We start from the raw sequence: 26,576 nt of genomic DNA on the forward strand, positions 1-26,576 counted from the left end.
TCCAATGTAAAGTGTATATTTTGTTTTAAGCGATCGCATGTATTTGTATCGGGTTTTGTTGCCCCTTTATGTTTTTGCTATGAAATAATAAAAAATGTGATTTAAACCTGGAAATAAGCAACTGTTTATGTTGCTATTTGGCTAAATAGGCGTATGCGCCTTCTAGTGCCACAAGCCATTTATCTACTTACAATAGATTATTCCTTTGTCTGCCCCAGGAAGGCAGTACCAATTCTTCCTTTACTTGAAGATAGTTTTATTTACTTGATCTAATTCAATCATGATGTACTACCCTTTTTGTGACAGTCTCATTCTACATGTGTACTGCACGTTTATTCCAATATATGAAATCACTTTATGTATGTGTGTGTGTGTGTTTCCTTTTTGTGAGTTTGTGTCTTCTTGACATAGCATCCTTTCCTTCACACTAGTAGTTCCACCTTCATCACACACTTCTGTTGTCTTGCCACCGCACATCTAGTGAGTAGAGTAGTGAGTAAAGTAGTGAGTGCAGAGTAGTGAGTAGAGAAGTGAGTAGTGAGTAGAGTAGTGAGTAAAGTAGTGAGTGCAGAGTAGTGAGTAGAGTAGTGAGTAGTGAGTAGAGTAGTGAGTAGTGAGTAGAGTAGAGTAGTGAGTAGAGTAGTGAGTAGTGAGTAGAGTAGTGAGGTGAGTAGAGTAGTGAGTAAAGTAGTGAGTAGAGTAGTGAGTAGTGAGTAGAGTAGTGAGTAGTGAGTAGAGTAGTGAGTAGTGAGTAGTGTAGAGTAGTGAGTAGAGTAGTGAGTAGAGTAGTGAGTAGAGTAGTGAGTAGAGTAGTGAGTGGAGAGTAGTGAGTAGAGTAGTGAGTAGTGAGGAGTAGGGAGTAGAGGAGTAGAGTAGTGAGTAGTGAGTGCCGAGTAGTGAGTAGTAAGTAGAGTAGTGAGTAGAGTAGTGAGCAGTGAGTGCAGAGTAGTGAGTAGAGTAGTGAGTAGAGTAGTGAGTAGAGTAGTGAGTAGAGTAGTGAGGTGAGTAGAGTAGTGAGTAAAGTAGTGAGTGCAGAGTAGTGAGTAGAGAAGTGAGTAGTGAGTAGTGAGTAGAGTAGTGAGTAGTGAGTGCAGAGTAGTGAGTAGTTAGTAGAGTAGTGAGTAGTTAGTAGAGTAGTGAGTAGTGAGTAGAGTAGTGAGTAGAGTAGTGAGTAGTGAGTAGAGTAGTGAGTAGTGAGTAGTGAGTAGAGTAGTGAGGTGAGTAGAGTAGTGAGTAAAGTAGTGAGTGCAGAGTAGTGAGTAGAGTTGTGAGTAGAGTAGTGAGTAGTGAGTAGAGTAGTGAGTAGTGAGTAGTGAGTAGTGAGTAGAGTAGTGAGGTGAGTAGAGTAGTGAGTAAAGTAGTGAGTGCAGAGTAGGGAGTAGTGAGTAGAGTAGTGAGTAGAGTAGTGAGTAGTGTAGTGAGTAGTGAGTAGAGCAGTGAGTAGAGTAGTGAGTAGTGAGTAGAGTAGTGAGTAGAAAGTAGTGAGTTGAGTAGTGAGTAGAGTAGTGAGTAGAGTAGTTAGTAGTGAGTAGAGTAGTGAGTAGTGAGCAGAGTAGTGAGCAGAGTAGTGAGTAGAGTAGTGAGTAGAGTAGTGAGTAGAGTAGTGAGTAGAGAAGTGAGTAGAGAAGTGAGTAGTGAGTAGTGAGTAGAGTAGTGAGTAGAGTAGTGAGTAGAAAGTAGAGTAGTGAGTAGTGAGTAGAGTAGTGAGTGGAGAGTAGTGAGTGCAGAGTAGTGAGTGCAGAGTAGTGAGTAGTGAGTGCAGAGTAGTGAGTAGTGAGTGCAGAGTAGTGAGTAGTGAGTAGAGTAGTGAGTAGTGAGTAGAGTAGTGAGTAGAAAGTAGAGTAGTGAGTGGAGAGTAGTGAGTAGAGTAGTGAGTGCAGAGTAGTGAGTGCAGAGTAGTGAGTGCAGAGTAGTGAGTAGTGAGTAGAGTAGTGAGTAGAGTAGTGAGTAGAGTAGTGAGTAGAGTAGTGAGTAGAGTAGTGAGTAGAAAGTAGTGAGTTGAGTAGTGAGCAGAGTAGTGAGTAGTGAGTGCAGAGTAGTGAGTAGAGTAGTCAGTAGTGAGTAGAGTAGTGAGTAGAGTAGTGAGGTGAGTAGAGTAGTGAGTAAAGTAGTGAGTGCAGAGTAGTGAGTAGAGAAGTGAGTAGTGAGTAGAGTAGTGAGTAGAGTAGTGAGTAGAGTAGTGAGTAGTGAGTAGAGTAGTGAGTAGAAAGTAGTGAGTTGAGTAGTGAGTAGAGTAGTGAGTAGTGAGTAGTGAGTAGAGTAGTGAGTAGTGAGTAGAGTAGTGAGTAGTGAGCAGAGTAGTGAGTAGAGGAGTAGAGTAGTGAGTAGAGTAGTGAGTAGTGAGTAGTGAGTAGAGAAGTGAGTAGTGAGTAGAGTAGTGAGTAGTGAGTAGAGTAGTGAGTAGAGTAGTCAGTAGTGAGTAGAGTAGTGAGTAGAGTAGTGAGATGAGTAGAGTAGTGAGTAAAGTAGTGAGTGCAGAGTAGTGAGTAGAGAAGTGAGTAGTGAGTAGAGTAGTGTAGTGAGTAGTGAGTAGAGTAGTGAGTAGAGTAGTGAGTAGAGTAGTGAGGTGAGTAGAGTAGTGAGTAAAGTAGTGAGTGCAGAGTAGTGAGTAGAGAAGTGAGTAGTGAGTAGAGTAGTGTAGTGAGTAGTGAGTAGAGTAGTGAGTAGAGTAGTGAGTAGTGAGTAGAGTAGTGAGTAGAAAGTAGTGAGTTGAGTAGTGAGTAGAGTAGTGAGTAGTGAGTAGAGTAGTGAGTAGTGAGTAGTGAGTAGAGTAGTGAGTAGAAAGTAGAGTAGTGAGTAGAGTAGAGTAGTGAGTAGGACATCACAGGCAGCAGCTGTGCAAGCTTCTTACACTCACAAGGAGACCACAGGCAGCTGAGGTGCAATCTTCTCCCACTCACAAGAACGACATCATAGGCAGCAGCAGTGCAAGCTTCTTACACTCACAAGGAGACCACAGGCAGCAGAGGTGCAAGCTTCTCACACTCACAAGAAGGACATCACAGGCAGTAACGGTGCAATAGTCTCACACTCACAAGGAGATCACTGGCAGTACACACCACATGAACACACTCCATAACACATAGCAACAATACATTGGCATTTACAATGCCATTAGCTCAAACTCAAATAAATCCGAGCCCGATTGCATTTCTAATGCTTGTTCTTTCTTCCCATTTGCCAAGGGCATGCATACGTCATGCCTCTTCCGTTGTTTAGACCTTCCTGAGCGCACTGCCTAACTTATAAACAAACACAGCAGCCATTTTCATCCATTATTTTTGGATTACTTTGTAAATTTTCATAAATGGGTGACTGTGCGTGCATCTGGCAGTACTTTCCGTTAACGCAGGACTCACTGCGCAATGCATTTATGGCAAGTTGATGTTGTGTACAATATTGTAGAAATACGAGAAGGAGCGTGTACTTGTATTTGATCTAGGTGTCCCTGCTCGTTTCGTCTTTGTATTTTGCCTTAAGTCTTGTGATCACATACAGCAGATTCTCGGACGTGAAGTCTTGTCAAACACCACGAAGCTCTTCAATTTTCTTTGGTCTACTGACACCAGGCGCGCAACACCCATTGGGTTCACGGGGCTTCAGCCGCCCCCCAACCCCCCCCCCCCCCCCGCGCTGCCAATGACAGAACCAACACAACCACTAACCATCGTACTCCTACAAGTGTGACAATTCTGACTATTCCAGGCTTCCAAAGCCATCAGAATGGCGTGGGCTGCTTGGATTAGTAATTTTTAATGTACATTGAATTAATAAACATCTGTTGTTCTGCGCCTCTCTAAATAATATAAACAGCGCAGCCATGTGGCAGACTGTCATAAGTGCCGTGTTGACAACTAGGTGCTGGTGCCGAGCACCGAACTCACCGGCTAAGATTAAGCACTGCATAGAAGATAATGATGATGGGCTCGTTCAAAGAAGGTCACAATTCTTGTGTACCTCGTTACAATTGCTGTGTCACGGTTTCGCCGGGGTCGGAGCGCAACTAAATGTCTAACTGCTCCATTTGTGGTGCACCATTACTCATGAAACTGCTTGATCAATCAACTTTTTTTACTTAATATTTCTCTACGACTACTTATTAAACGTATTTTACATTATTTTACTGTCAAGATATTAAACAGTTTTTAAATTATTGGTTATCGTGTCCCAAAAATGTTGGTGAGACCCTCATGGGTGTTTTTGTAGCGCTTAATAAATCCTGATTGATTGATTAGAATATATAAATATATATACGAGATAAGCTAAGCATTGCCTATAGTAAGCAAAAAAACTATTTTCTATAAAAAAAACAAGTGAACGTGATCATGAGGCATTGTGCTCTCTAATGTATTAATAATTTTTATCATTTAATGTACTGACATAATATCATGTAGACACTCCCATTGATGAGACCGATTGGCTATTCCAATGCTTGTTTATTCTATTTGCTTTTGTGGCACATGCTTGCAATAAACAATGTAAAAAATAGCCATCGGAACTGCTGGCCAAGAACAGACCTGTTGCAGAAATATGTTGTGCCAAGTTTACCCCCAACAGAAACTCCAAAGAGTAGCAGCTCAGTGCCAGGCTTGAAGAAACAATGTCCCTAAAGAACACAGGTAAGTTAAGAAACACAAAAATAGGACACAAGGGAGTACTGGGGTATGTGGGCACAAGGACAAACAGTGGGGTAAGGAGTAGAAAGAAACGGATGAAAAGGCACACTTAAAAATGAGTAGAAACTTACTGACTGGCGTAGGGGGGAAAGGATAGGAGGAGGTTTGGGGGGGAAGACCCCACCAACACATTAACAACCACCACCTGCCCCATCCCAGCCGTCACTCCTCCGAGCTATAGCCCCATCCCACCCGCGCATATTCAAATGTAAGCGAGCAAAAACCAACACACCAGACAGTGATTTTCACCAAGGCGGCTATTCACCACATTGAGTTTGTCAACCTGTTTAAATCTGTTCCTGGTCTAAAATACAAGGAAACCTGATGGAAAGGGATTGTCGGAGGTGGTGTCATCAGGTTGGTTTTAGTCTGAATTCACACTGCTCTCTTCATGGACTATTATTCTCCCCCACATTCTAATTTAGCCTTGTTTTCCTGCCATTCAACAGTTATCCAGCGCATTTCTGCATAATTGTGTTTAATTTGTTTCTTTCCAGCCATACAAAGGCAGAAAGGCATCGTCATTGAGCTGGACTTCGCATGATCTTCAGCACAATAAAATTCTCTGCCTGTAGCTGTTGTTGGAGGGTTGTTTCTAGCTCCAAAAATCAAAGGTGTATGTGCAAACAATGGTATTGGGTGACCAGATTGAGTTCGAGTGCATGCACCAGCCTCAAACTTGTGACAACCAAAGGCTGAATTGCTCTTGATGCTCCCAGTTTAAAGTCTGTGAAACCATTGTTTGCATATTCAACCTCATTACCAAAATGTACAAATGATAAAAAAATGAAGCTTGTTTTTTGTACTTTTATGACTGTTGTGAGCAGCATGCAGATATGTAAATGTGTTTCTTTTTAACTGTAGATTGTCGGCTTCTCAAACCTGACATTCTGAAGTTGATTAACGAAGGAGAAGAGCCATATCTAAGAACTGAAAACTCCTCAGTCAGTGAGTACAAAATATACCATGCTGTTTCATCTCTTAGTAGACATAGGACTATGTTACAAAGTTGAGGGAGTCTAGGTTATTGTGATTGACACTTTCTAGTAAAATAAGGCTTGTGAAATTCTGGAAACTGCTGGAGTTCACAACTTCTTACCCCGAATTGTGATAAATGCTCTTTTTGCGCGTATCTAAGTGGTTGAGTTCGCAGGTGCCCCTTGAGAGTCCTGTGAGCACGCAAATTCCAATATTAGAACAATCTAATTGACGAGGTGGCTTTTTACCCGTCTGCTGCCTCGCTCCAGTAGGAGTGAGATGCTTTTGCAAGTCTCTTGGAAGCTGGCGCTCTGATTGGCTGGCTGCTACATGAAGAGAAATGTTATGGCTGTCATTACAGGACATAGGGACTTGGTCCCCTGGTCCTGAATAGTAAAAAAAAAAGAAAAAAAATTGTTTAAAGGGGGCAGAGGAGTAGGTCCTCTGTCTGACCTCCTGGACCTTGTTGGCGGGGGAAGGGAAACAAATATAGGAAAAACAGTGTTTTGTTTTTTGGTTGCTGCGATCCAACGTGCGCAATCTACTTAGGCTTATGAAAGTTCTGCTGGAGCATAGAGATCCGATCTGGCTCCCGACATATTCCCACAAAATTGTAAAACCATTTATTTGCTTAAAAAGGGGGCGCATGAGTGTCTGTGGTGGGTTGCTTGTTAATGGGCGGTTGGCCTTTGGCTGACCCGTGGATAGTGGACTCTCGCCAAAGGCCATACGTGACTGGGTATTAGCATAGTTAGTTTTGGTAATAAAATATGACTTTATGTCAAAAAAAAACTAGACATTCTCAGAAAAATTCAAAGGTTAGTGATGTTATAGTGATGTGAAAATGTCAGTTTAAACATAAAATATTAAACATATAAAAAACACTGAAATGTTATAGTTAACTGAAGTAACTAACTCAGGCCCTCGCCCATTCACAGCGATGTCCTTAATTATGTAATTTCAGATGACATCAGTGACGGTATCAGTAATACCTTAGAACATGTCATGAGTGATATACTATGTGAGATTGTAAGCAGTGTGTTTTTTTCAGTAAATATAGATATGTATGTGATTCAGCGAAAGGCCAGGATGGACATTTCACAATCAATAAAACTTTTCAAATGGGCCCGTATACACATTAAAGTTTTTTCTAGCTATTTCGCTGGGGGTCAAGTTCATATTCACTTTGATCTTGATTTATTAATGTCTAACTAATCTTCACAGATCAACTCTCTTCCTTTGGTCAATGGACCATTAGTCGAATAGTTGATGATAATATTAACAATTAACTTCCAGATCTTCCATAAAATAACCAGTCTCCGGGTAAGATTCAATAATTTTTTTTATGATCTAAAACTCAGTCAAAGTGAACGCTCATTTGTACAAATTCACAGTGCAAACTCCATCAACTTTCATGGGAGAGAAATTCATGTATCATATACATTCAATTCATAGACTCATTCAACAATATAATGCATCAGGATTGGATAAATGAAGAGACAAAAGGCATAATATATCATACACTTGCAAAGGATCTGCAAATAAGACAGAATAATAATGGCCAATGGCTTCTGAGCCTCCACCTGACAATGCACTGAAAACCAGGCATAGAATTTTAAAGGTGATCCTAAGATGGATCGGGAGCCAATGCAGACTCTTCCTGGCGGCGGTGGCAGAGGAGGTGTAGGGAACGGTCAGGACAAATTTAGCAGCTGCGTTCTGAACGGACTGAAGGCGTAAAATGAGGCTCTTATTTATTTCCGCATACAGTGCGTTACAATAATCCAGCCGTGATGTCACCAGGCCAACCACGGTCTGTGTACGGGCCTGAGGGGAAAGATAATGAGCTATTTTCCTTAGAGTCTTAATGACTCCCCAACAGGTGGACACAGTTCGGTTAACCTGCTGCGTCATGTCCAGTGACATATCAATAATCACGCCCAAATTACGGGCTGATTTTACCGGCACAGGACATACTCCCAGAGAAGGAGGCCACCAGTCACTGGACCATATGTCTTGGTCTTTGCCAAAGATCAGAACCTCGGTTTTCTCTCCGTTCAGCTTCAGTGAGTTTAAAATCATCCATTCGGAGACTTCCTGCATGAAGTTCCTGAAGCTGACAGGGGAGGTACTCACCGAGTGGGAGAGGGACACCATGATCTGCGTGTCATCGGCGTATGACACCACCTCCATCCCGTGCGATCTTACTAACCTGGCAAGTGGGGCCACATAGATGTTGAAAAGGGTCGGACTCAAGGCCGACCCCTGTGGAACCCCACACTGCACAGGTTTAGCAGGGGAGAGGAACTCTCCTAGCTTGACCCTCTGCTCTCTCTGACTGAGAAAGGAGGACAAGAGGCTCAGTGCAGGGCCCTCCACCCCTATCTCCCTTAGCCGAGCTGTTAAGGTCAAAGGAGATAGGGTGTCAAAAGCTGCAGTCAGGTCGAGTAGGACTTGCAGAATAGTCTGGCCTTGGTCAACCTTAGATCGAATATTGTTGACCACTATCGTAAGGGCCGACTCAGTGCTATGGAACTTTCGGAAGCCGTGCTGAGACTGGTCCAAAAACCCAGAGACCTCAAGGAAAGAGGTCAAATGCTGATTAAGATGGAGTTCAAGCATTATAGCTGGGGCAGGCAGCAGTGATATGGGTCTAAAGTTTTTAAGAATTTCAGGATACAGAGTCGGCTTTTTAAGCAGAGGCTTCACTATGGCCTTCTTCCAAGCAGCTGGGAAGGTGCCCTGAGCCATAGCGCAATTTATTATCTCCAGAATGGGGGGCAACAAAGTTTCCCTACATTCTTTCAGGATCTTCAGAGGGCAGGGATCCAGTGGCGAGCCTGATTTGGTCCTGTTTAGGAGAGAGTCTAGTTGCTCAAGAGTAAGGGGAGGGAAGCCAGACAGGATCTTTGAGGGAACTTTTCCCCAGCATCCTAAGGCAGGTTGAGTCGGGAGAGGAAGAGGGCTCATTAGGACTCTCTGCGCTTCAAGAGTGGAGTAGATGTCAGCAATTATTTTGTGGAAGAAATGCGAGATCCTGTCACACAGTTCTTGGGAGCCTATAATAGGGTCAGGGGATTGTAAGGAGCAGAGAGAGTCAACGATCTTGAAAAGATCCCTAGAGGAAGTAAGGGACATTGTGAGTTTAGAGAAGTAAGCCTGTTTTTCTTTGATAACCCTTATCTTGTAATCTACCAACAGAAGCTTATGTCTTTCTCTGTCTTTGGGGTTCCAAGTTGTTCGCCATAGCCTCTCCTGCCTCCTACAGCTCTGTTTTAGGAGCCTAACACAATCCAGAACATGTGTTCTGGATTGTGATACGGTCGCCCACATTGGGGAAGGGGCCAGGGAATGGGTGGGGATTTATGTCCATGCATCTTACCTTTCTTTCTTGCAACTCTGGCGGACCTGTCAGCATCCCCAATCCCGTGTATGCATTCTGGCTCCATGGTGGATTCCACCAGCTGCTCCAGTTCAGTGAGGCTTGGTGCACGGCTCTTCCCTCCACCTGTGACTGAGGATTCTTTCCTCTGGGTTGCAATCTTCTCTTTGGTGGTGATCCTCAGATCATACCACCTTTTTTTGATGTCTTCAATTTCACGATGTGTGACCCCTAGGGCATTTACTTTGCTCTGGATCGCCAGCCAGGTGTTTCTTTTGACAGACTCTGCTACTTGCAGGGACTGTCTCTCAAAAAGGTGGCTGTAATGCTGCACTACCTCCTCCACCAGCACCTGGAGCTCAGTTGTGCTGAATTTTAGCTTCCTTTTTCTGTCACCTCCATCCTTCTGGGCTTCCTGGGACTCCATGGTGATGCTCTGCTGGGCTCAGTGCAGCCTGATCCTCTGTCTCCCCTCCAGCTCTCTCAACAGTTCTGTGGCTCTGCACCTGCATGGGTGTGGCCACCTCCAGGTACTGGGGTGTGGTACTTGCATCTGATTGGTTGATTTCTCAGTTGCTTTGTTGTGGGGTGTGGTGGGTGTCCCTGATTGGTTCACTGGCTCACATGTCTTCTATTCGAATTTTCGAGATCGGATTTTACCGAATTGGTAAATACCGAATCGGTTAATACCGAATCGGTAATCTCCAATTCGGTATCTCCCATTCATTCCTATGGGCCTGGAGGCCCATAGGGTTGAATGGGTGATACCGATTCGGAGATTACCGATTCGGAGATTAGCGATTCGGTATTTACCGAGTGTGGATTCCGATTGTTACCAATTCGGTATTTGTTACCGATTTATTTTGCTACATACGGTTTTCTGATTCATAAATACCGATTCGGTATGAATCGGTATTTAAGAACCGGTAAAATTAAATTACCTACATCGGGCCCCAAATGTTTCTTTTTTCTTCTTAAATCCAAATACATAACAACATCCAGCCAACGCGTTTCATTCCAATTACATTTAGAACTTCATCAAGGCTTGATAGTGTAGAGTGGTAATCTGTCAGATTATGTATAAAATAGAGTATGTATAGTTCCACCCAAATTGCATGGTATGTATATAAACCCATGTGAACTTAGTCATCATTCTCCTGATGTTGTGAAATATTTGGATTTAAGAAGAAAAAAGAAAAAAATTATATTTGGTCTTTGATTAGGCATATTGGATTTACTTTGTAAAGGCAGTCACTAGCCAGTCAGCTAATGACTTGTCATCAGAAGTACCAACAAGCCACACTATTGTACTGTATGGCACTCTATGCCACTTTACTGTACACCATTTAATTCTATGATATTTCCTTGGACTGCACTCCACTCTACGTCTCTCCACTATATGCAGTTCCACTCTACACCTCTCCACTGTATGCACTGCATTATTCGCCACTCCGCTATACCCAGCTCCACTGTATGCACTGCACGGAACGCCAATCTAGTCTACGAAACTTCACTGTACACTACTCTATGCTATTTCGCTGTATGCCAATCCACTGTACACTACTCCATTGTATGCCACACCACTCAACTCTATTCCACAGTATGCCACTCAAATCTACTCTAAACCACCCTGCAACACTCCTTTCTACGCTATTCCATTAAACTCTACTCCACTGTATGGTATTCCAGTTTATGATGAACTGTACACCACTGAACTGTATGGCACTACACTGTGCGCTATTCCACTGTATGATACGCCATTTCACACCATTACAGTGTATGTTGCTGCACTGTATGCGGCGCCATTGTACAACACTCTCTTCCACTCTCTAGAACTGCAATCTATAAAATTATACTGCACTTTATAGGATTGTATGAGACTTTACTTCACTCTGTCTACGTATGTGCCTCTGTCTAACTTGCAAGTCCAGTTTGTGCCTGTACACTCCATTGTACCATATCTATTCCACTAAACATTATTCAGTATGAGGCACCACTCCAATTAATAAGAGTTTGCTCGACTCAATGCTATGCAAAAACACTATAATTAAAGCTTCCTTTTATCCATTTTTACTGACATTTACAGATAAATAAAGACAGAAAAACAATTATTTTCAAATGTGGCTGAAAACAGAAATTGGATTCTTTTTTGAGAAATTCCAACTGCTGGTAGTCGTGACTGCCAGGCCAATAGCTGTGCGGATTGACTGATAAGGGTTTAACCAAGTATTGGCAAAGCCAATAGATCTCGCCTTTAGGGTCTGTTCTTTTTGCCAATTATTTTATCCATGCTGTGCAGCATCACCAGTGCTGTACAGCATGGCTAAATATAAACATAAAAAACATAAGGCACTCTCTCATATGTTGTAATGGTTCACCTGCTAATTTTATATGTCAACTTTAGTTCAGATAATTTCATGAGCAACACTTTCTCTGAATATATTCTAACGTCCGTGAAAGTTCCAGTCCTCCCCGCCAGAGGTTTGAAAACCTTTTTGTCCCATTCCAGTTTGAAGACTGGTGCCACTGACCATCTCCCTCTGGAAAACACCTCATGACGAGCTCACTGAAACTCCAGTTTGAGGGTAGAATGCCCAAAGGGGGCTTCTCTCAGGGTTTTATACTAACCCTGCTCAATAGATATGCCATCTCCCTGTGGAAAGAGTGCCACCTCATACTTATTCAGTATTACCCTGGCAGAGACTGGTAAAGCCCTCTACTTAAAGCGCTGTAATCCACTTCAGTAAAGAACATTGACCTCTTTTAGATATTGTTTACATATTACTCTACTACCATTTCCAAGCACTGTAACCTATAACTATTACCAAATGCAATGCTAGTCATGTTACCAACCCCTTAGGGATGAGAAGCTGAGCTGGCCCTGTAAGGATACAAACTTGTGATCTGCAGGCCGCAACAGATTTCAGTGGTGAGTGTTAACTAACCAAGACCTTGTTCTAACTAGAAAATCAGATGTTCATGCAAGTCTGTATTGGAGGCACAGAGCACGGTCAGTGAACTCGAACACACAACCCCCTCTGCCCTGGAATACAAATATACGTGGGACACCTGCGAGCGGCAATCCAGACTCTGGAAGAAAACGGGTCCTAGGAAACTCCTTTATCTTATGCCGCAGGGTGAGTCCCGTTAACAACATACACAATGCCTCAAAACTCCTTAGCCCATCTCCCACACCTGACCCTCCAGCTGCAGCTCCACTCACTACGGAGTGCAGCTAGCTGTCGATGGTATCGGACGCGCAAGAATCACAAGAGGAAACAACGATCTCCAAACAGGAAATGTTATCGCTGCCTGAAAATTTTAAACGGGTAACATGGCAGGAGGTGTGAGAGACAGGGATGGGATCACTAGGTACAAAAGGAAGTGTGAGGGCTGTAATGTCTTATACTCTCCACGGGAACTTGTCAGAACAGCAAAATAAAAAAATTAAAAACACAACTCGTGGGTAGGTGGAAGCAGGTTTGCTGTGACATGGGAGGAGGTGGGAGGGAGGAATGCTGCATTAAAATGCAAGCAGCTGTGGGCACGAAGTTGAACGCAGGCAAACAGTAATTCAAGCAGGTAACAAATAAAAAAATAGTCGCCAAAGAACAGATAAATCATCAAAATGCAAAGATAGAATACTTGTTTCCTGCTCGATGGGAGGAAACAAAAAACAACAATGAGGGAATAAGAAGAAAGAATACCCAATAGCAAGCAAGACTTTTTTTTAATGACAGCACAAGTAACACATTAAAAGCTAATGGATGGGCTGTAATCCTAGAAAGTGAATACAACACAACATGCCTCAAAGAGGCAGCGCATGTGCTGCCTAGACTTCACCTATAAACGAATGTAATTTTAGTAAAGAGGCTTACCCAGCAGTAGCTATGCACTACCTTGATACTAAAATGTAAATTTTTTCATATAAGTGCATTGATTAATCATTTGTGGGTGTTCCTATTATCGGAACCTATTGGGCGTGTCAGCATGAATGCACATTTATGGGCTACATACATGTGGAAATATACTAGTTTGAACTCATTAATTCACAAAACCCAAAATAAAGATGGATAAATACAGAACATTAGCAAAAAAGAAATATGTTTAAATACAGGCGGAAATGTCAAAAAAAGAAATATCATAAAACCGGGAGCCTAACTATAATCCACTCCACACCACTCTTTGGCACACTAATACAATGTATTATACTTTAATCCACACTACGTTGCGCAACTCCGCTGAACTCTACTCCGCTGTATGAGACTTTACCTTGCTGTACGCCACTGTCCAATCATCCACTTTACCCCACTCAACTGTACTACACACTACTATACTCTATGCAACTCCATTCTACAACCCTGTACTACACTGTTTCCCACTCTTACTAATACCTACTAGCCATCCTGGAGTATAGGCCATCAACCAGGACTCTACAGCCACCTCTGTCCAGATCTTTTCTTTCAATCTGACTTTAGGTGTAACCCATCTCCTTGCAGTCAGCCTCTTGGACAGAGAAACCCTTTGGCACCTCCTCCGAAAACTACAGTGTGCCAGATAAACTTGTAAGAATCATCAGGCACTCTTATGAGAGAATGACCTGCAAGATAGTCTACGGCGGATAATTCAGAAGCCTTCAGAGTGAGAACCGGAGTCCGTGAGGGTTGTTTCCTCTCGCCTTTTCCCTTCCTGCTAGCCATAGACTAGATCATGAAGACATCCACAGAAAGGAGAAGAAATGGGATCCAGTTGGCACCTTGGACGCAGCATGATGACCTGGACTTTGCAGGCGACTTGGCCCTTTTCTCCCATACCCATCTGCACATACAAGAGAAGACCAACAGGGTGTCAGCCACTTCAACCAAACTTGGCCTCAATATTCACATTGGTAAAACCAAGATTCTGAAGGCTAGACTACTAGCAAAACTGCAGTTCGTGCAGGCGAAGCACTGGAAGAAGTCGAGGCCTTCACCTACCTGGGTTGTATCATAGACAAGCGGGGCAGCACAGATGTGATGTCAAGGCAAGAATCATCAAAGCAAAGGCTACCTTCATTCATCTAAAGAAGATCTAGAACTCCAAGTCCCAACGTCTCGAACCAAGATAAGGCTTTTTAACACCAACGTAAAATCGTTTTTCCACTGTACCCTACTACATTCAACTACACTGCACTATACAATACCCCACTCTACCACCACTCAACTGTATGACACTCTGCTTCATTTCACTGTAAAACACTACAATTGACAAGACCGTAATAAATAACACTCAGTACCATGATTTGAAACACATTTTCAATAAACACATAAAAACATTTAAATTCCATGAAAAAAGCAAAGGTTAGGTACAAGTTAGAGCTAGTAAAACTTTAGTGATTGTTTTCCATACAAACCATTCTTTAGAAAAAAAATATTTTTATTGGATTTTTCTTTGGAACAATTCATGCTACACAACATCATGCTTATCAACAATTCAACATGGGGTTCAACTTGCAGTCATATATCCGTACAATTGTGCATTACAGAAACAGCATGTTCGCCATAGTTGAGCCTTTATAGGTCAGAGTCTCTGCTTCCTGTATCTGTGTTTAGTCAGAGATATCACATTGAGAAGTGCCCATCTCCATCACCCCCGTGTCCATATCGTAATACCTGAGCCAGGGTCCCCATACTTAACTGAACTTCTTGGGGCATTCTCTTGCCTTGTATGTTACCCTGTCAGCCACCATATAAGGGTCCATCCCTACTTTCCAGTCCCTGGGGGTGGGTGACTCAGGGGCTCCCCAATGCGGCCACGTCTCGTTTTGTGACTGCAAGGCCCACATTGCTAAAAAGGAGGTCACTCGGGGTACATCTACTTCCGTGGATATTCCCAGTAGGACACATTTATGGTTTGTTAGCAGGCCCATGCCCATTATTCAGTTAAGTTCCTCAACCACAGTAGACCAATATGTGCTTATCACAGAGCAGTGCATAAATGACCGATTCTGATCACCGCATCTTGACAGATAGATGTCTCTGCTCTACCAAATCTATGTAAACTGGCCTTGTCATAGTATACCCTATGTAGCACCTTAAATTGGATTAGTTCTAGGCAGGACTTAATCGCCACGTCCCTTGGGTGCAATAGAGCCGCCTCCTAGTTTGTGTTGTCTATTTCGCCCACCTCGTCCTTCCATTTCATTTGAAGTTTCATCAGGGTATCTAGGACGTTGTTAGGAATCGTCTTATACATCCAGGAGAAAGCTCTCCCAGCTATCTCACGTTGAAGGAGCCGTCCTATTAGTGGTGCATATTCCGGGAGGTCATCTACCACTGCCTTCTCTGCCTTCCAGGCATGCTGTTTTTGTAAATACTTAAAATATTGGGTTTTGTGTAGCTAGTACTCCTGTTGTAGGGAACTAAACTGAATCAATGCACCCTCCTTTATTAGGTCAACCAGCTTAGAGATTCTGATTGTGTACCATGGCCCAAAACATTACAACATCCTAAATTCCTGCAAACGTTTCCCCACCCATAGAGGTGTCTCCGGTGTTAACCTCTTGCCCCACTTCGTCATCCTCTCCACCCCTTTCTTGGTGTCGATGGACATCTGGGTTGCTGTCAGTAGGTTCTTCGACCCTTTCTTCCTGATAGGTAATGTAGATATGAAGGTGTCTGGAACTGGGTCTTCTCTAGCGCAATGTTGGGTGATCTCTGCACATATACCCCCTGTCATTAACCCCTATTATGTGTGCTGCCCAATAGTATGCCCAGACATTGGGGAGGAAAATGCCCCCATTATATTGATTCCTCTGCAATGTCCCCAGTGCCAGTCTTGGGTTACTCTTTTTCCATAACAGTGTTCGAACTTCGTCATCTGTTCTGGCAAACACATCTTCTGGGATCTTATGGTAGTGTGTATAGGAGTTTCGGGAGTGTAACCATTTTATGCATTGCCCCCTGCCCTAACAGTGTCCGAGGCTGCGTTCTCCACCTTTTATCATCCCAGTGGAAATCTGTAACTACCCTCCGTATATTATGGTCTAGGCTAACTTCTTTAATTGCAGTCACATAAACACCCAAATATTTGAATCCTTGCTTGTCCAGTCACAATAGTCCGGGACATTCAGCACCATGCGCTCTTTCACTTTTAAAGCAGCCCAGGACAATCGCGGATGCTTCTTTTCAATGAAATAGGTTTCACTAAAAATGTTAGCGGCTTTACCTACGTGTTATCGACATCTCTGTTTCAGTCTTTCCTTCGGTGAAGGTGGGCATGTGTCGCTCACAGGGTGGTGAAATGATTTAAACAAAACTGGTCTAGTCACACACCCAAGCACCTGGCCCACTTATCAGAGCCTTCAAGTGAAATTATGAATTACATAATTAGGAGTCGGCATTTGGGATGATTTGTTTTGTTTAGGTTGAGCATTCCTTCCTTTACCACCTAGCTACAGAAGGTGAAACAAACAAAAATGACGGCTATACATACCTCCATGCAGCAGTGAGATGTTTTACATGTGTCCTTTTTAATGTAGCAGCAGCAACTTCTCAACACTGCTCACTAGGGGCCTCTAGGAGCAACTTGCGTTACTGCACCGAGAAATACAATGCTGGTTCCTGGCTCACTTCGCAAGTATTTGCAATGCACTAGGTCTTGCATTAGTGAAAGTATGAGCTATTGCCATTGCATTATTATTTACGTCAATACCTCAAACTATCAGTAATGCGAGACCTATTGCATTGCAAATGCTTGTTCTTCTGTGGGCTATGATATTCTGTGCCCTGTCCCTGAGTACTACTTTAGATGCCTCTCAGAGGATCAGAGTGATGCCACCGAGTCTTTGTTTTCATTAAAATACAGTTCCGTATCTACTCTGATTTCCCTAGTCATCTGTTGTTCTTGCAGTTTCAAGGTTTTCAACCTCCTGATCTGTCTTATCCTACGTGTTCAGGCCTGACCGTAAACGAGAGCGGGGAGTAGTCAAAAAGTCCCCAGGCCAAGTATTTGGCTATGTCTAACCTTCATCCTCACCACCGGGTGCAAAGATATAGTCCAGTCTGGCGAACACCCTGTGTGCTCCTGAGTAGTAGGAGTACATACGGTCAGTGGGGTTATGTCGGCGTCAAAGGTCCGAAACCCCTATAGTGTCTGCAAAGCTTGCCAGGGCTGTCTGCGTCTGAGGCCCCCTTATTGGGCTAGTGCAGTCTAAGGTAGGATCCATAACGTTGTTAAAGTTGCCCTCAATAAAGTGAACGGAGAAGCAGGCCACCTACAGCAACCCTGCTTCTAGGGTTGTCTTTTAGAATCTCAGGGGAGCATACACACTGACCAGGGTAATGTTTCTCATTCCCCCCGAGTCTCTCATTCCCACCGAGTCCCTTCACTGCCACGTAAGTCTCATTTGAGTCCACCTATATTTTCTGTATATGGAAGGGGCGTGCGTTCCTGACTTGGATGGCCACAATGGGATCCTGTGGTGAAACTGCATGTGCTAATGTTATGAATGCTCCCCTTCCCAAGACACTGCAGAGAAAGCCTTGTAGATATCCCTCCTGTAGGAGTTCAAGTCTTAGGTTGCAGTGAAGTTAGCTACATTATCAAGGGTTTTATATTGATTCCTTAATGCGGGTGTTATTATTTTATCACTGTGGATCCCAAGCACGTCCTGTGTGCATTGACCTTCGTTATTATTTCTCACGTTTGTTCATAGAAGGTTGTTGTTTACAACAAGTAAGCAATTAGATTTTGTTTGAATAGGGTGCTGGTATTAGGTTGGCATTTGGTGTAATATTTATGATCACTATCCACGCTGGTTCATAGAACATTGTGGTTTACCTCTGTTTGAATGGCATGTTGGCACTAAGTGTTTCATGTTTTGATAGGTGTCTCCATTTGCTAGCTCTGCATTCTTTACATGTCTTTTCACTGATTCTTGGTTAACCACTTGGATGCTGAGCCTGTGCTTGTGCTCCAATGTAATTTCCATTGAAGTCAATGGAAACTCCATGACGAGCTGAGCTCGTCATGAGCGTCGAAGGGGTTAACATGTTGGGTCATTATCACTTTTGCGTTACTCATTCTATTTACCTCCTCATTCTCACCATTTCCAATAAACTGTTGTATCATCTTTTGCCATTGTCTCCTCCATGCATATTTGGTGTTGAGGTACTTATCCCTGTATATTATACAGCATCACTTCACTTACCCATTGAGTTTTATGCTTTTGTATTCATAGAGGCCCCTGAAGAAGGGATTTGAATATCCCAAAAATGCATTGGGCATCACCATCAACGAAATGTTTAAGAACCTTGTTATATTGTAGACCGACCAAGAATTGTTGTATACAATCCTTTGAAATGAGTTGGATATTGTTTCAACTGACTGTACAAGTTTTGGTTTGCTTAAATATGTTGAACATATAATCAATTCTTCATCCATTAAGCATTGGAATGGAATGTGAAAATCTCATATGGTGAAATTCGTACAATTTTGTAATAGGTTAATGATATGTGAAGTTTGATTCACGCTGTGCAACTAGGTATCAAGTGAAGAGTCACTTGTTCATTCTCTACCTCCTGTAGGAGGACCATATCAGGTTTGTGTGTCCTATTGTACCTATTTTATCAGATCAAAGGGGGGAGAAAGAAGAAACTGTGATCCATTTAGCTTCCTTATGCAAATACCAAAAGAAATCAAGTGGGGAATGGATCACTTGTTCTGCGTAACCAGGGTTTTTAACATTTTCGTGTAATATACCGATAAAAAACCCTCATTCACGTACAGAGGCGGGTGTGTCAGTATATCTTGGTTCTCCGCCTGACTCTTTAAAAACGAGATAGCATCATCTTAGGGTTAGTTCTTATGCTTCCTCCACCCGGAGGTGTACCCCTGGTTAGAGGAGTAGTGATCAGTGATAAAGGGGTTCACATGTGGTGAGTCTCAAAAAAAGATGAAAAATGTTAAAATAATCGGATAGCCAGATTAGAATTTTAATAGGTCTGGGTTCGAGGTTTTATTAAAAATAGTCCAGTGCGTAGGGGGGATTATTAGGGATCTCCCGCACTTCAGTATGTCCATTAAAAGGTCTACATGTTTCAGCCCCACGTTTGCCCATGCGGGTCAGGTGGGCTTTCTTCAGGACCTAGAGTGAAAAGATTATAATAAATGTGATAGAAACAAAGTGAGTCCCTGTGAATATAGAACGTTGAGTTCCAGGGTCTAGAAGGATCAAGGTGTATTAACCTGATTTCAAGGAGGTCAAATAGTACCTTTCGTCCTATTGTCCGGACATCAGCGGGTGGCCAGGAAGTTCATAGCGTGCTGTGGTTCAGACGCAGCACGACTTGTGCTGACTCTTCCTCTGTGGGCCCGGTTACCTCCTTGAAATCAGGTTAATACACCTTCAGGACTCTAGGTCCTGAAGAAAGCCCACCTGACCCGCATGGGCAAACGCTGGGGCTGAAACATGTCAACCTTTTTATGGACATACTGAAGTGCGGGAGATCCCTGATAATCCCCCCTACGCTCCGGACTATTTTTAATAAAATCTCAAACCCAGACCTATTAAAATTCTAATCTGGCTATCCGAGTATTTTAACATTTTTTCATCTTTTTTTGAGACTCCCCACACGAGAACCCCTTTATCACTGATCACTACTGCTCTAACCAGGGGTACACCTCCGGGTGGAGGAAGCATAAGAACTAACCCTATGATGATGCTGTCACGTTTTTAAAGAGTCAGGCGGAGAACCAAGATATACCGCCACACCCACCTCTGTACGTGAATGAGGGTTTTTTATTGTTATATTACACGAAAATTTTAAAAACCCTGGTTACGCAGGACAAGTGATCCATTCCCCACTTGATTTTTTTTCCTATTGTACCTAGCCACCAGCCTCCCCCCCTGACCTTGTTACCAAGTCCATTGACATTCCACAACAGTATTGAGTACCTCCCGTCACTGTGCTCACCTGGACCTGGCATTTACATTATATGATAGACTCTGGCCTCCACTGTCTGCTCCTGCATATGTCATGAACGTGTTCTACTTTGAGCAACAACTTACTTATCCTCTCTAGTTTCCTACCCCTCCCCAAATCCTCCTCTTTTCACTCTCCCCTACCTCCCACACATTTTCCCTGACTCGCCAACTTTGGAAACATGTTAGAGGTCAAGCCAGAGAGGTCTGTAGCCCTACCCTCCCTAGTTTAAACCTCCCTCTGCAAATTTAACTGGTCCCTAAACTGATAGCATGAGACCTGCAGGGAAAAAACGGAGAATAAAAAAAATCAACAAGTGAAAGATCAATACAGTCCCCTTCTCAGGTATAGTTGGGGAATTCTAAGCATGGGGCCCTATTGCGTGCCGATCGTTCCCCTCCGGTACTCCAGCCAGCTCGATCCTCCCTTCTGGGATCTCTCTTGTCGCATGTTGCGTCTGTAGCTGGGTCTGGAGAGGCCCCAGTTGTGGACTCTGTCTCCAGATTAGTTATTGCTTCCATTAGCCAGTGGTTATCATCTGAGTCAGTCGAGCATTCATGATCCGATTGGTCTGACGTGGCATCATTTTGTTGCTTATCCAGTGTGTTTTTCTTGGGACACCTCCAGGCATGCTCCCCTTCTGTATCAGTCTAGATGTCGAGGTTCAACTTTTTTGTGGGAGAGAGGTCTTTACTTGTCGTTTATTCCCAGCACCCCCGCTGTGGCCTCTCTCCAACCTCAGGGTTTTGATTCTAGACCCTTCTCAGGTTAACCTCAACTATGTCCCTTGAGTGTCCCTATCTCTGCGCCAGATTGGATGCTGCTTCAGCCAGGCCCATGTCTCTTGTGGAATTTGAAAGAAGATTGTCTTGCCCTCAAAGATGACCTCGTGTTTAACTGAGAACAGCAACATATACTGTATGTTCAGAGATCTCAGTTTCAGCTCAGCGGAGTCAAAGGTTGCCTTTGTTTTTGCACTTTCCTAGAGTAGTCTGGAATTACCATGATTTTGGACTGTGCATGGCAGACTGCTGAGAGAGAGAGAGAGAGAAAGAGAGAAAGAGAGAAGAGAGAGAGAGAGAGAGAGAGAGAGAGATTTTTATTTTTTTATTTATTTTTTAGGGCTAGCCTGAGATAGGATTTCCCCGGAGGCTGAGGGGCCCAATTTTGATTGCAATTTTAAAAGCCAAATTCAGTATGACGTTCGGGGACCACATGACCTAGTACACTGACCTGGCTTTGGGGTCCACAGTCGGTGGTGGGTTAGGCACTGGGCCTCACCGAATGCCAGGCTCTATGGCCAACCTGCGCAGCGAATGCACAGTGTGAGTTAGCCATCTATTTGGGGTTGCCAAAGGCCAGGTCCAAGACCGTGCAGGTGCAAGAGTTGGTTGCCTATGGGGCTAGGGAGAAGCACTTGGCTAGGCCTTGTGACCTACCCTCACAGTACATGGTATGGCCAAAGGTCTTGTTCAGAAGGGTTAGGCCACTTGAAGAGGGGATTGGAGGAAGGGTGCTTCAATACAGTTATGGTTATGAATCATTAAAAAAAACGGTATTCTTTCGATTATGGTTAGTTTCACAAACCAGAAAACGTGCCATGGAAACCATGACTCGCACGTGTCTCAGCACACCTGAACCATGGCCAGCGTTATCGTGTCTTGGGACCGAGGCTGAGGGACGGCAATCCTCTGGCTTACTCCACCCCTCTCCATATCTCATACAAAATACCTTGGGCTAGATGTCTGCTTTGTGGATTCAGCTTACAGAAGTGTCTTCACGCTAATTAACAGCTTACGGTAGTTTATTGAAGGCATGTGAAGGGCTGAATGATTCAGTACTGAAGCAGAAAATGTTATTTAATGTAAATTAATGTGGGAACTTGCTTCCTTCTCCAGTGGGAAATTTAGTTATAAAAGTCAGAGTATCTAAAGCATATGCAACTCAGAAAAGCAATAGCACTCTTCCACGGTTTTGATTTAGAAAGAACCCCTATAATTGGAATGAATGTGAGAGTGGTTTCAGATTCCTGTTGGTACTTCATGTTCATTCACGATGTCACAGAGGGGAGAGACCATTTAAGTGCACATTCTGCAATAGGAGCTACAGCCGGAGTGCGCAGTTGAAAGAACATATGAGAGTTCTCGCAGGTGAAAGGTCTTTTGAGTGCCATGTATGTGGCAGTACGTTCATGTGCTACTCTTCCTTGAGAAGTCACTTGATAATACACAGTGAACTCGAACCATATTGCTATGCTAAATGTGGGAACTGCTTTTTCACTTGTTACTAATGTGGATAGCATTCAAAATTGTATATAGTCGAGTTGCCAAACTTTTTTTCCTTTTGAGGGCAGTGTGTGCAAAAAATACTCTTAGATTTTATTGAACTAGTGCAATTATTATTTATAGCTTTAATTGTGTTTTGAAAATGTGGTTCTAGCTTAAAGTTGTGTATTCTGTGACGCACTGTAACACTGTTTTCTTTTAATCCAACAGAGGCTAGTCATATGGCTAAAAGAAGGATGCATACAGAGCTAAATCCAGCCACATTCAATATTCACAGTTCATCCGTAGACTCCTTTGGTGTGGCTCATTGTTCAAATGTTGCTACATCTTTGAAAAGTGAGGGTGGAGCAAACAGTTCTTCATCTTTGGATAGGAAGCCTTTAGAATGGAACCTCAGAAAGCTGCCTGTTATTGAAAAGAAAATCAGTAACTTCAGGCTAAGAGAACAAATTGTACAACTAAGGACCCAAACTGAAGGACGACCGCACAAATGTACCGAATGTGAAAAAAGCTTTTATAAAAAGTCGCATCTTACAGCTCACAAAAAAACACATGACAAAAAGCCCCTGCAAATTTGTATCAAATGTGAGCAAGGAGTGTGTATTTGTAGTGCTGAAGGAGATGTCCCAACGAAAGGTCCCAAAGGAAAACGGCGCTACATACGTAAAAGTTTAAAGAAAAGCATTAGCACTCTCCCACGGTTTGGATTTCGAAAGAAACCCTATAAATGTGATGAATGTGAGAGGTGTTTCAGTTTCCTGTCTGAACTTCATGTTCATTCACGATGTCACACAGGGGAGAGACCATTTAAGTGCACTTACTGCAATAGGAGCTACAGCCGAAGTGCGCAGTTGACAGAACATATGCGAGTTCACACAGGTGAAAGGCCTTTTGAGTGCCATGTATGTAGCAGTACGTTCATGTACTACTCGGCCTTGAGAAATCACTTGATAATACACAGTGAACTCAAACCATATCGCTGTGCTGAATGTGGGAACTGCTACAGCCGCAGTAGAAGCCTCATAATCCATCAGAGAACACATACAGGAGAAAAGCCATTCACCTGCACTGAATGTGAGAGAAGCTTCAGCCACATCTCAAACTTTCTTATGCACCAGAGAGTTCACAGAGGAGAGAAGCCATATTCAAAAAAGAAAAAACAAGAGGCTGCAGAATAAATCTCTGTTCATACAATGAAGCATCAGTTGGCGCCCGGCATAAAAATCTGCAAAAGCGAATATGAGTTGTCAAAAGGAAAAGAAGAGACTATAGCATTTTTTTTAAACATGATGGATAGCCAGACAAACACAGTAGTTGAAAAACTTCTTCTCTGTCCTGTGCCCTGCTGTAGACCAATCAAAGTGGAGCATAATAGTACACAAGCTGGGTGCTTTTTCTCACCTCCATGTCTTCTTTATATACGTTCATAGTTAATCAAATTATTTTTGAAATTGAAGATGTTTCATATGTTGATTGAAAGACAATACTTTCTTTTGCAGTTCTGGTTCAGTAAATATGGAAAACACTTAGTTCACCTGTTTAATGGTCAATTAGATTATCTTGTGACATTTGAAATCTTAATAATGCAAAGACAATTTGAGTGGTAATAGCATTCTGCTGAAGGCGTGCTCTCTACCCTTATCCTACTGCATTAAAACATTTTAGCCAACGGTGTAGTCATCTGCTAGGGTCAGAGGTGGAAAGTAGGGGAACCTCTGGATCATGATACTGGCAGCTATTTCTATGCTGAATCCCTGGGAAACTTGCTGAATTTGTCTTGGTGTCATTTTCAGACTTGGCCATAACTCAGCAGTGCCTGCATTGCATTTGGAGCAGCAACCTTCAGGCAGCAAGGGGACCTTCCTATTGCTGGACCTAAAACAAAGGCCTAATTTAATGGGATCCTCGGGGGGAGCGGAGCGGAGCAGTCTCCCCCCGTGGATTTTTGCCCGAATGTGTCAGACCCAGGGAGGTGAGATGATAGGTCAGATGCAGCGCGCGCTAGATAGGTGCGTAGGCGTTAGGCAGGGGAGAGGCGCAATTTTAGGTTCCAGCTTAGGAGGTAGGAGAGTTTTAGGCGAGGGCCATTTTAGGTTCCAGCTTAGGAGGTAGGAGAGTTTTAGGCGTGGGCCATTTTAGGTTCCAGCTTAGGAGGTAGGAGAGTTTTAGGCGAGGGGCAGCCTTTTTCTGCCAAGGGACGCCGCAGAGTTGGAGTCGGTGCCTGCGGTACGAGGAGTCGCTTGTCATGCAGGAAGAGCAATCCGAGGGATGCGGTGAGAGCGCTTCTGATGGCAGGGCGGAGTGACTCTGTTTAGTGATTTATTGTGTGTGTTTTTTGATATGGCGTTGACTTTCTCAGGGGGTGCCGGAGCGTTTCACAGGGGGAACAGCTGATATAGGGGAGCATTGCAATTGAACCAATGGCAGAAGCGGGGGTTGCATTGCATGGGGCGGGGGACGGTCGTGATTGAATGGGTTACAGAAGGTGGCAAACGGTGCATTACATGAGGAACAAACTGTCCGGTGAGCAGGTTACAGAGTGTGCGGGGTGCAAGTGGAGGTATACTACTGCAGTCGATGGAGGACACTCGAACACATGGCACATGACGTGGGCAATGGCGGCGTTTGTGCAAGTATCGAAAGCAGGCAAAAGCAGGAGGTGGAAAACAGTGTTACTAGAGGACAGTGACAGGTGCATGTTGCCAAAGAGTACCAACACAGGTACCGGGTAGTACTGCACTAATGGCAGTTTATCAAGCCTCAGGGACACACTGGGAAGGCACTTCCTTAGTCATTGACGTGCTTCGGACGGGCTCGGTTATGGAAGGAGACGGAGGAGCTAAGTGGCCACGGCGTGCTGCGTCAAGAAGGATTACTGTCATTTATCTGCCACCCTCAAGTGGAATTTGACTCTGCTTCAATGGGGGTGGTTTGTAACAACTGCAGAGACGGACAGTATCAGCAGGTTTCCTGCGAGGAGTAAGTATATGGCGGTTTTGACCGGAGCGGTTAAAATTTGGTGGCGGACCTGTTCCTTGGGCAGGTCCTAGTTTTCTTTATCAACAGTTGCGAAGCAGGAGCGGCTTTGTGTAGGTCACAGTATTCACGAGACTGTACTAGTGCGGTGGTCTGTTTTTAATCCTCAATGTGTCCATTTGGTGTGGGTTTGCCCACTCGGACATGTCAACTGCGGTGACGAACGGTATTTCGCAGGGTTACTGCGAAGGGTAAGTGTATGGTGGTTTCTAGCTGGAGCGGTTAGAAATTGGTGGCGGACCTTGCTCCTAGGGCTGGTTCTAAGGTGTCTTTATAACAGTTGCGAAGCGAGCTGTGATCTCTTGATGGAGTATGATGGCAAAATTGGTGATGGCGAATTGCCAAATACTACGATACTATTGCAAATTTTCTGGTTGATCAAAAGGAGTACATTTTTTGGCTATGAATGGACAGTGATACTAATAATATGGGATGTATTTTACAAAAATGCGGGTCCGGTAGTGGTCACTCAGGCATTGGGGTCGGGGGTTTGGGGTAAATTCACGTCTGTCAGTATGTTTCAGAGATCACGAGCGGATTTCACGACGGATCAAGGTCAGCGAGTGGGACATCGTAGGCGTGATGATCCCCAGGACTTTCAGCAGCGGGCTGCGCAGCTAACGTCAGGTAGGGAATAGCTAGTAGGCTGCGTGGTCACGACCTGTGCGAGCAAAGGTTTGCCATTATACCACGTTTTGCTGGCAAGCTTTCAAGGATTTCTTTTTATGGGGCAGTTGTTGTGGGGTAGGGAGTTGAAGGGTGGGGATTTCTAGAAGCGAATTTTCCAAGTTTCAGTAAGAGAGGGCTCATCAGTTTGCATTAGCGGGAGCCACTTACTTTTGATTTGTTACAACAGCTTCCATGGTACTTGCTCGTTTGCTTTTTTGATGGGTGGGAGCTTAGTCGTTTTCGGCTGCGTATGATATGGGGGTTCTTTGGGGCATTTAGGTTTTCAGATTTGTTGGGCTTAAGGGATCAATCGGGTAGGCAATATACAAATGTACAGGTTCAAGAAAGTAATTTGCGAATTTGTTTGCGACAGTAAAAACAGATCAAAGGGGTAGGTTGACATGGTTTTCTCTGAGTGGGAGTGGCATTGAGTTTGTTGTCCACGGCAAGCATGGAAATCCTTTTCTTATCCCCTCATTTCAGGCGCGGTGGTATTTTGTCATGCACACTGGGTCAATATCAGCTGTTTTTTCATGTGCTGGTGGTGTCCGCAAAGTTGTTGACGTTAGTGGGCCAGAATCCCTTA

General features: G+C 43.7%; 1 protein-coding gene across 2 annotated transcripts in view; it reads left to right on the plus strand.

Annotated features, from left to right (window-relative positions):
- The window catches only part of LOC144773221 (zinc finger protein 425-like), a 134,953-nt gene extending 108,925 nt beyond the window's left edge, over positions 1-26,028 (plus strand). The window contains exons 4-6 of one of the 2 annotated variants that reach the window (XR_013599930.1): positions 5,541-5,624; positions 22,496-24,378; positions 24,425-26,028. Coding sequence is in view for 1 of the 2 variants with exons in the window: in XM_078658120.1 (XP_078514246.1) it covers positions 5,541-5,624; positions 22,496-23,463 (1,052 nt within the window). In the remaining variant the exon portion in view is untranslated. Of the gene's footprint in view, positions 1-5,540; positions 5,625-22,495 lie in introns of both variants that reach the window. The other variant, XM_078658120.1, reaches the window with a different exon arrangement.
- Positions 26,029-26,576: the final 548 nt, after the last annotated feature.

Source organism: Lissotriton helveticus, chromosome 8 (genome assembly GCF_964261635.1).
Source record: "Lissotriton helveticus chromosome 8, aLisHel1.1, whole genome shotgun sequence".
NCBI lineage: Eukaryota > Metazoa > Chordata > Amphibia > Caudata > Salamandridae > Lissotriton > Lissotriton helveticus.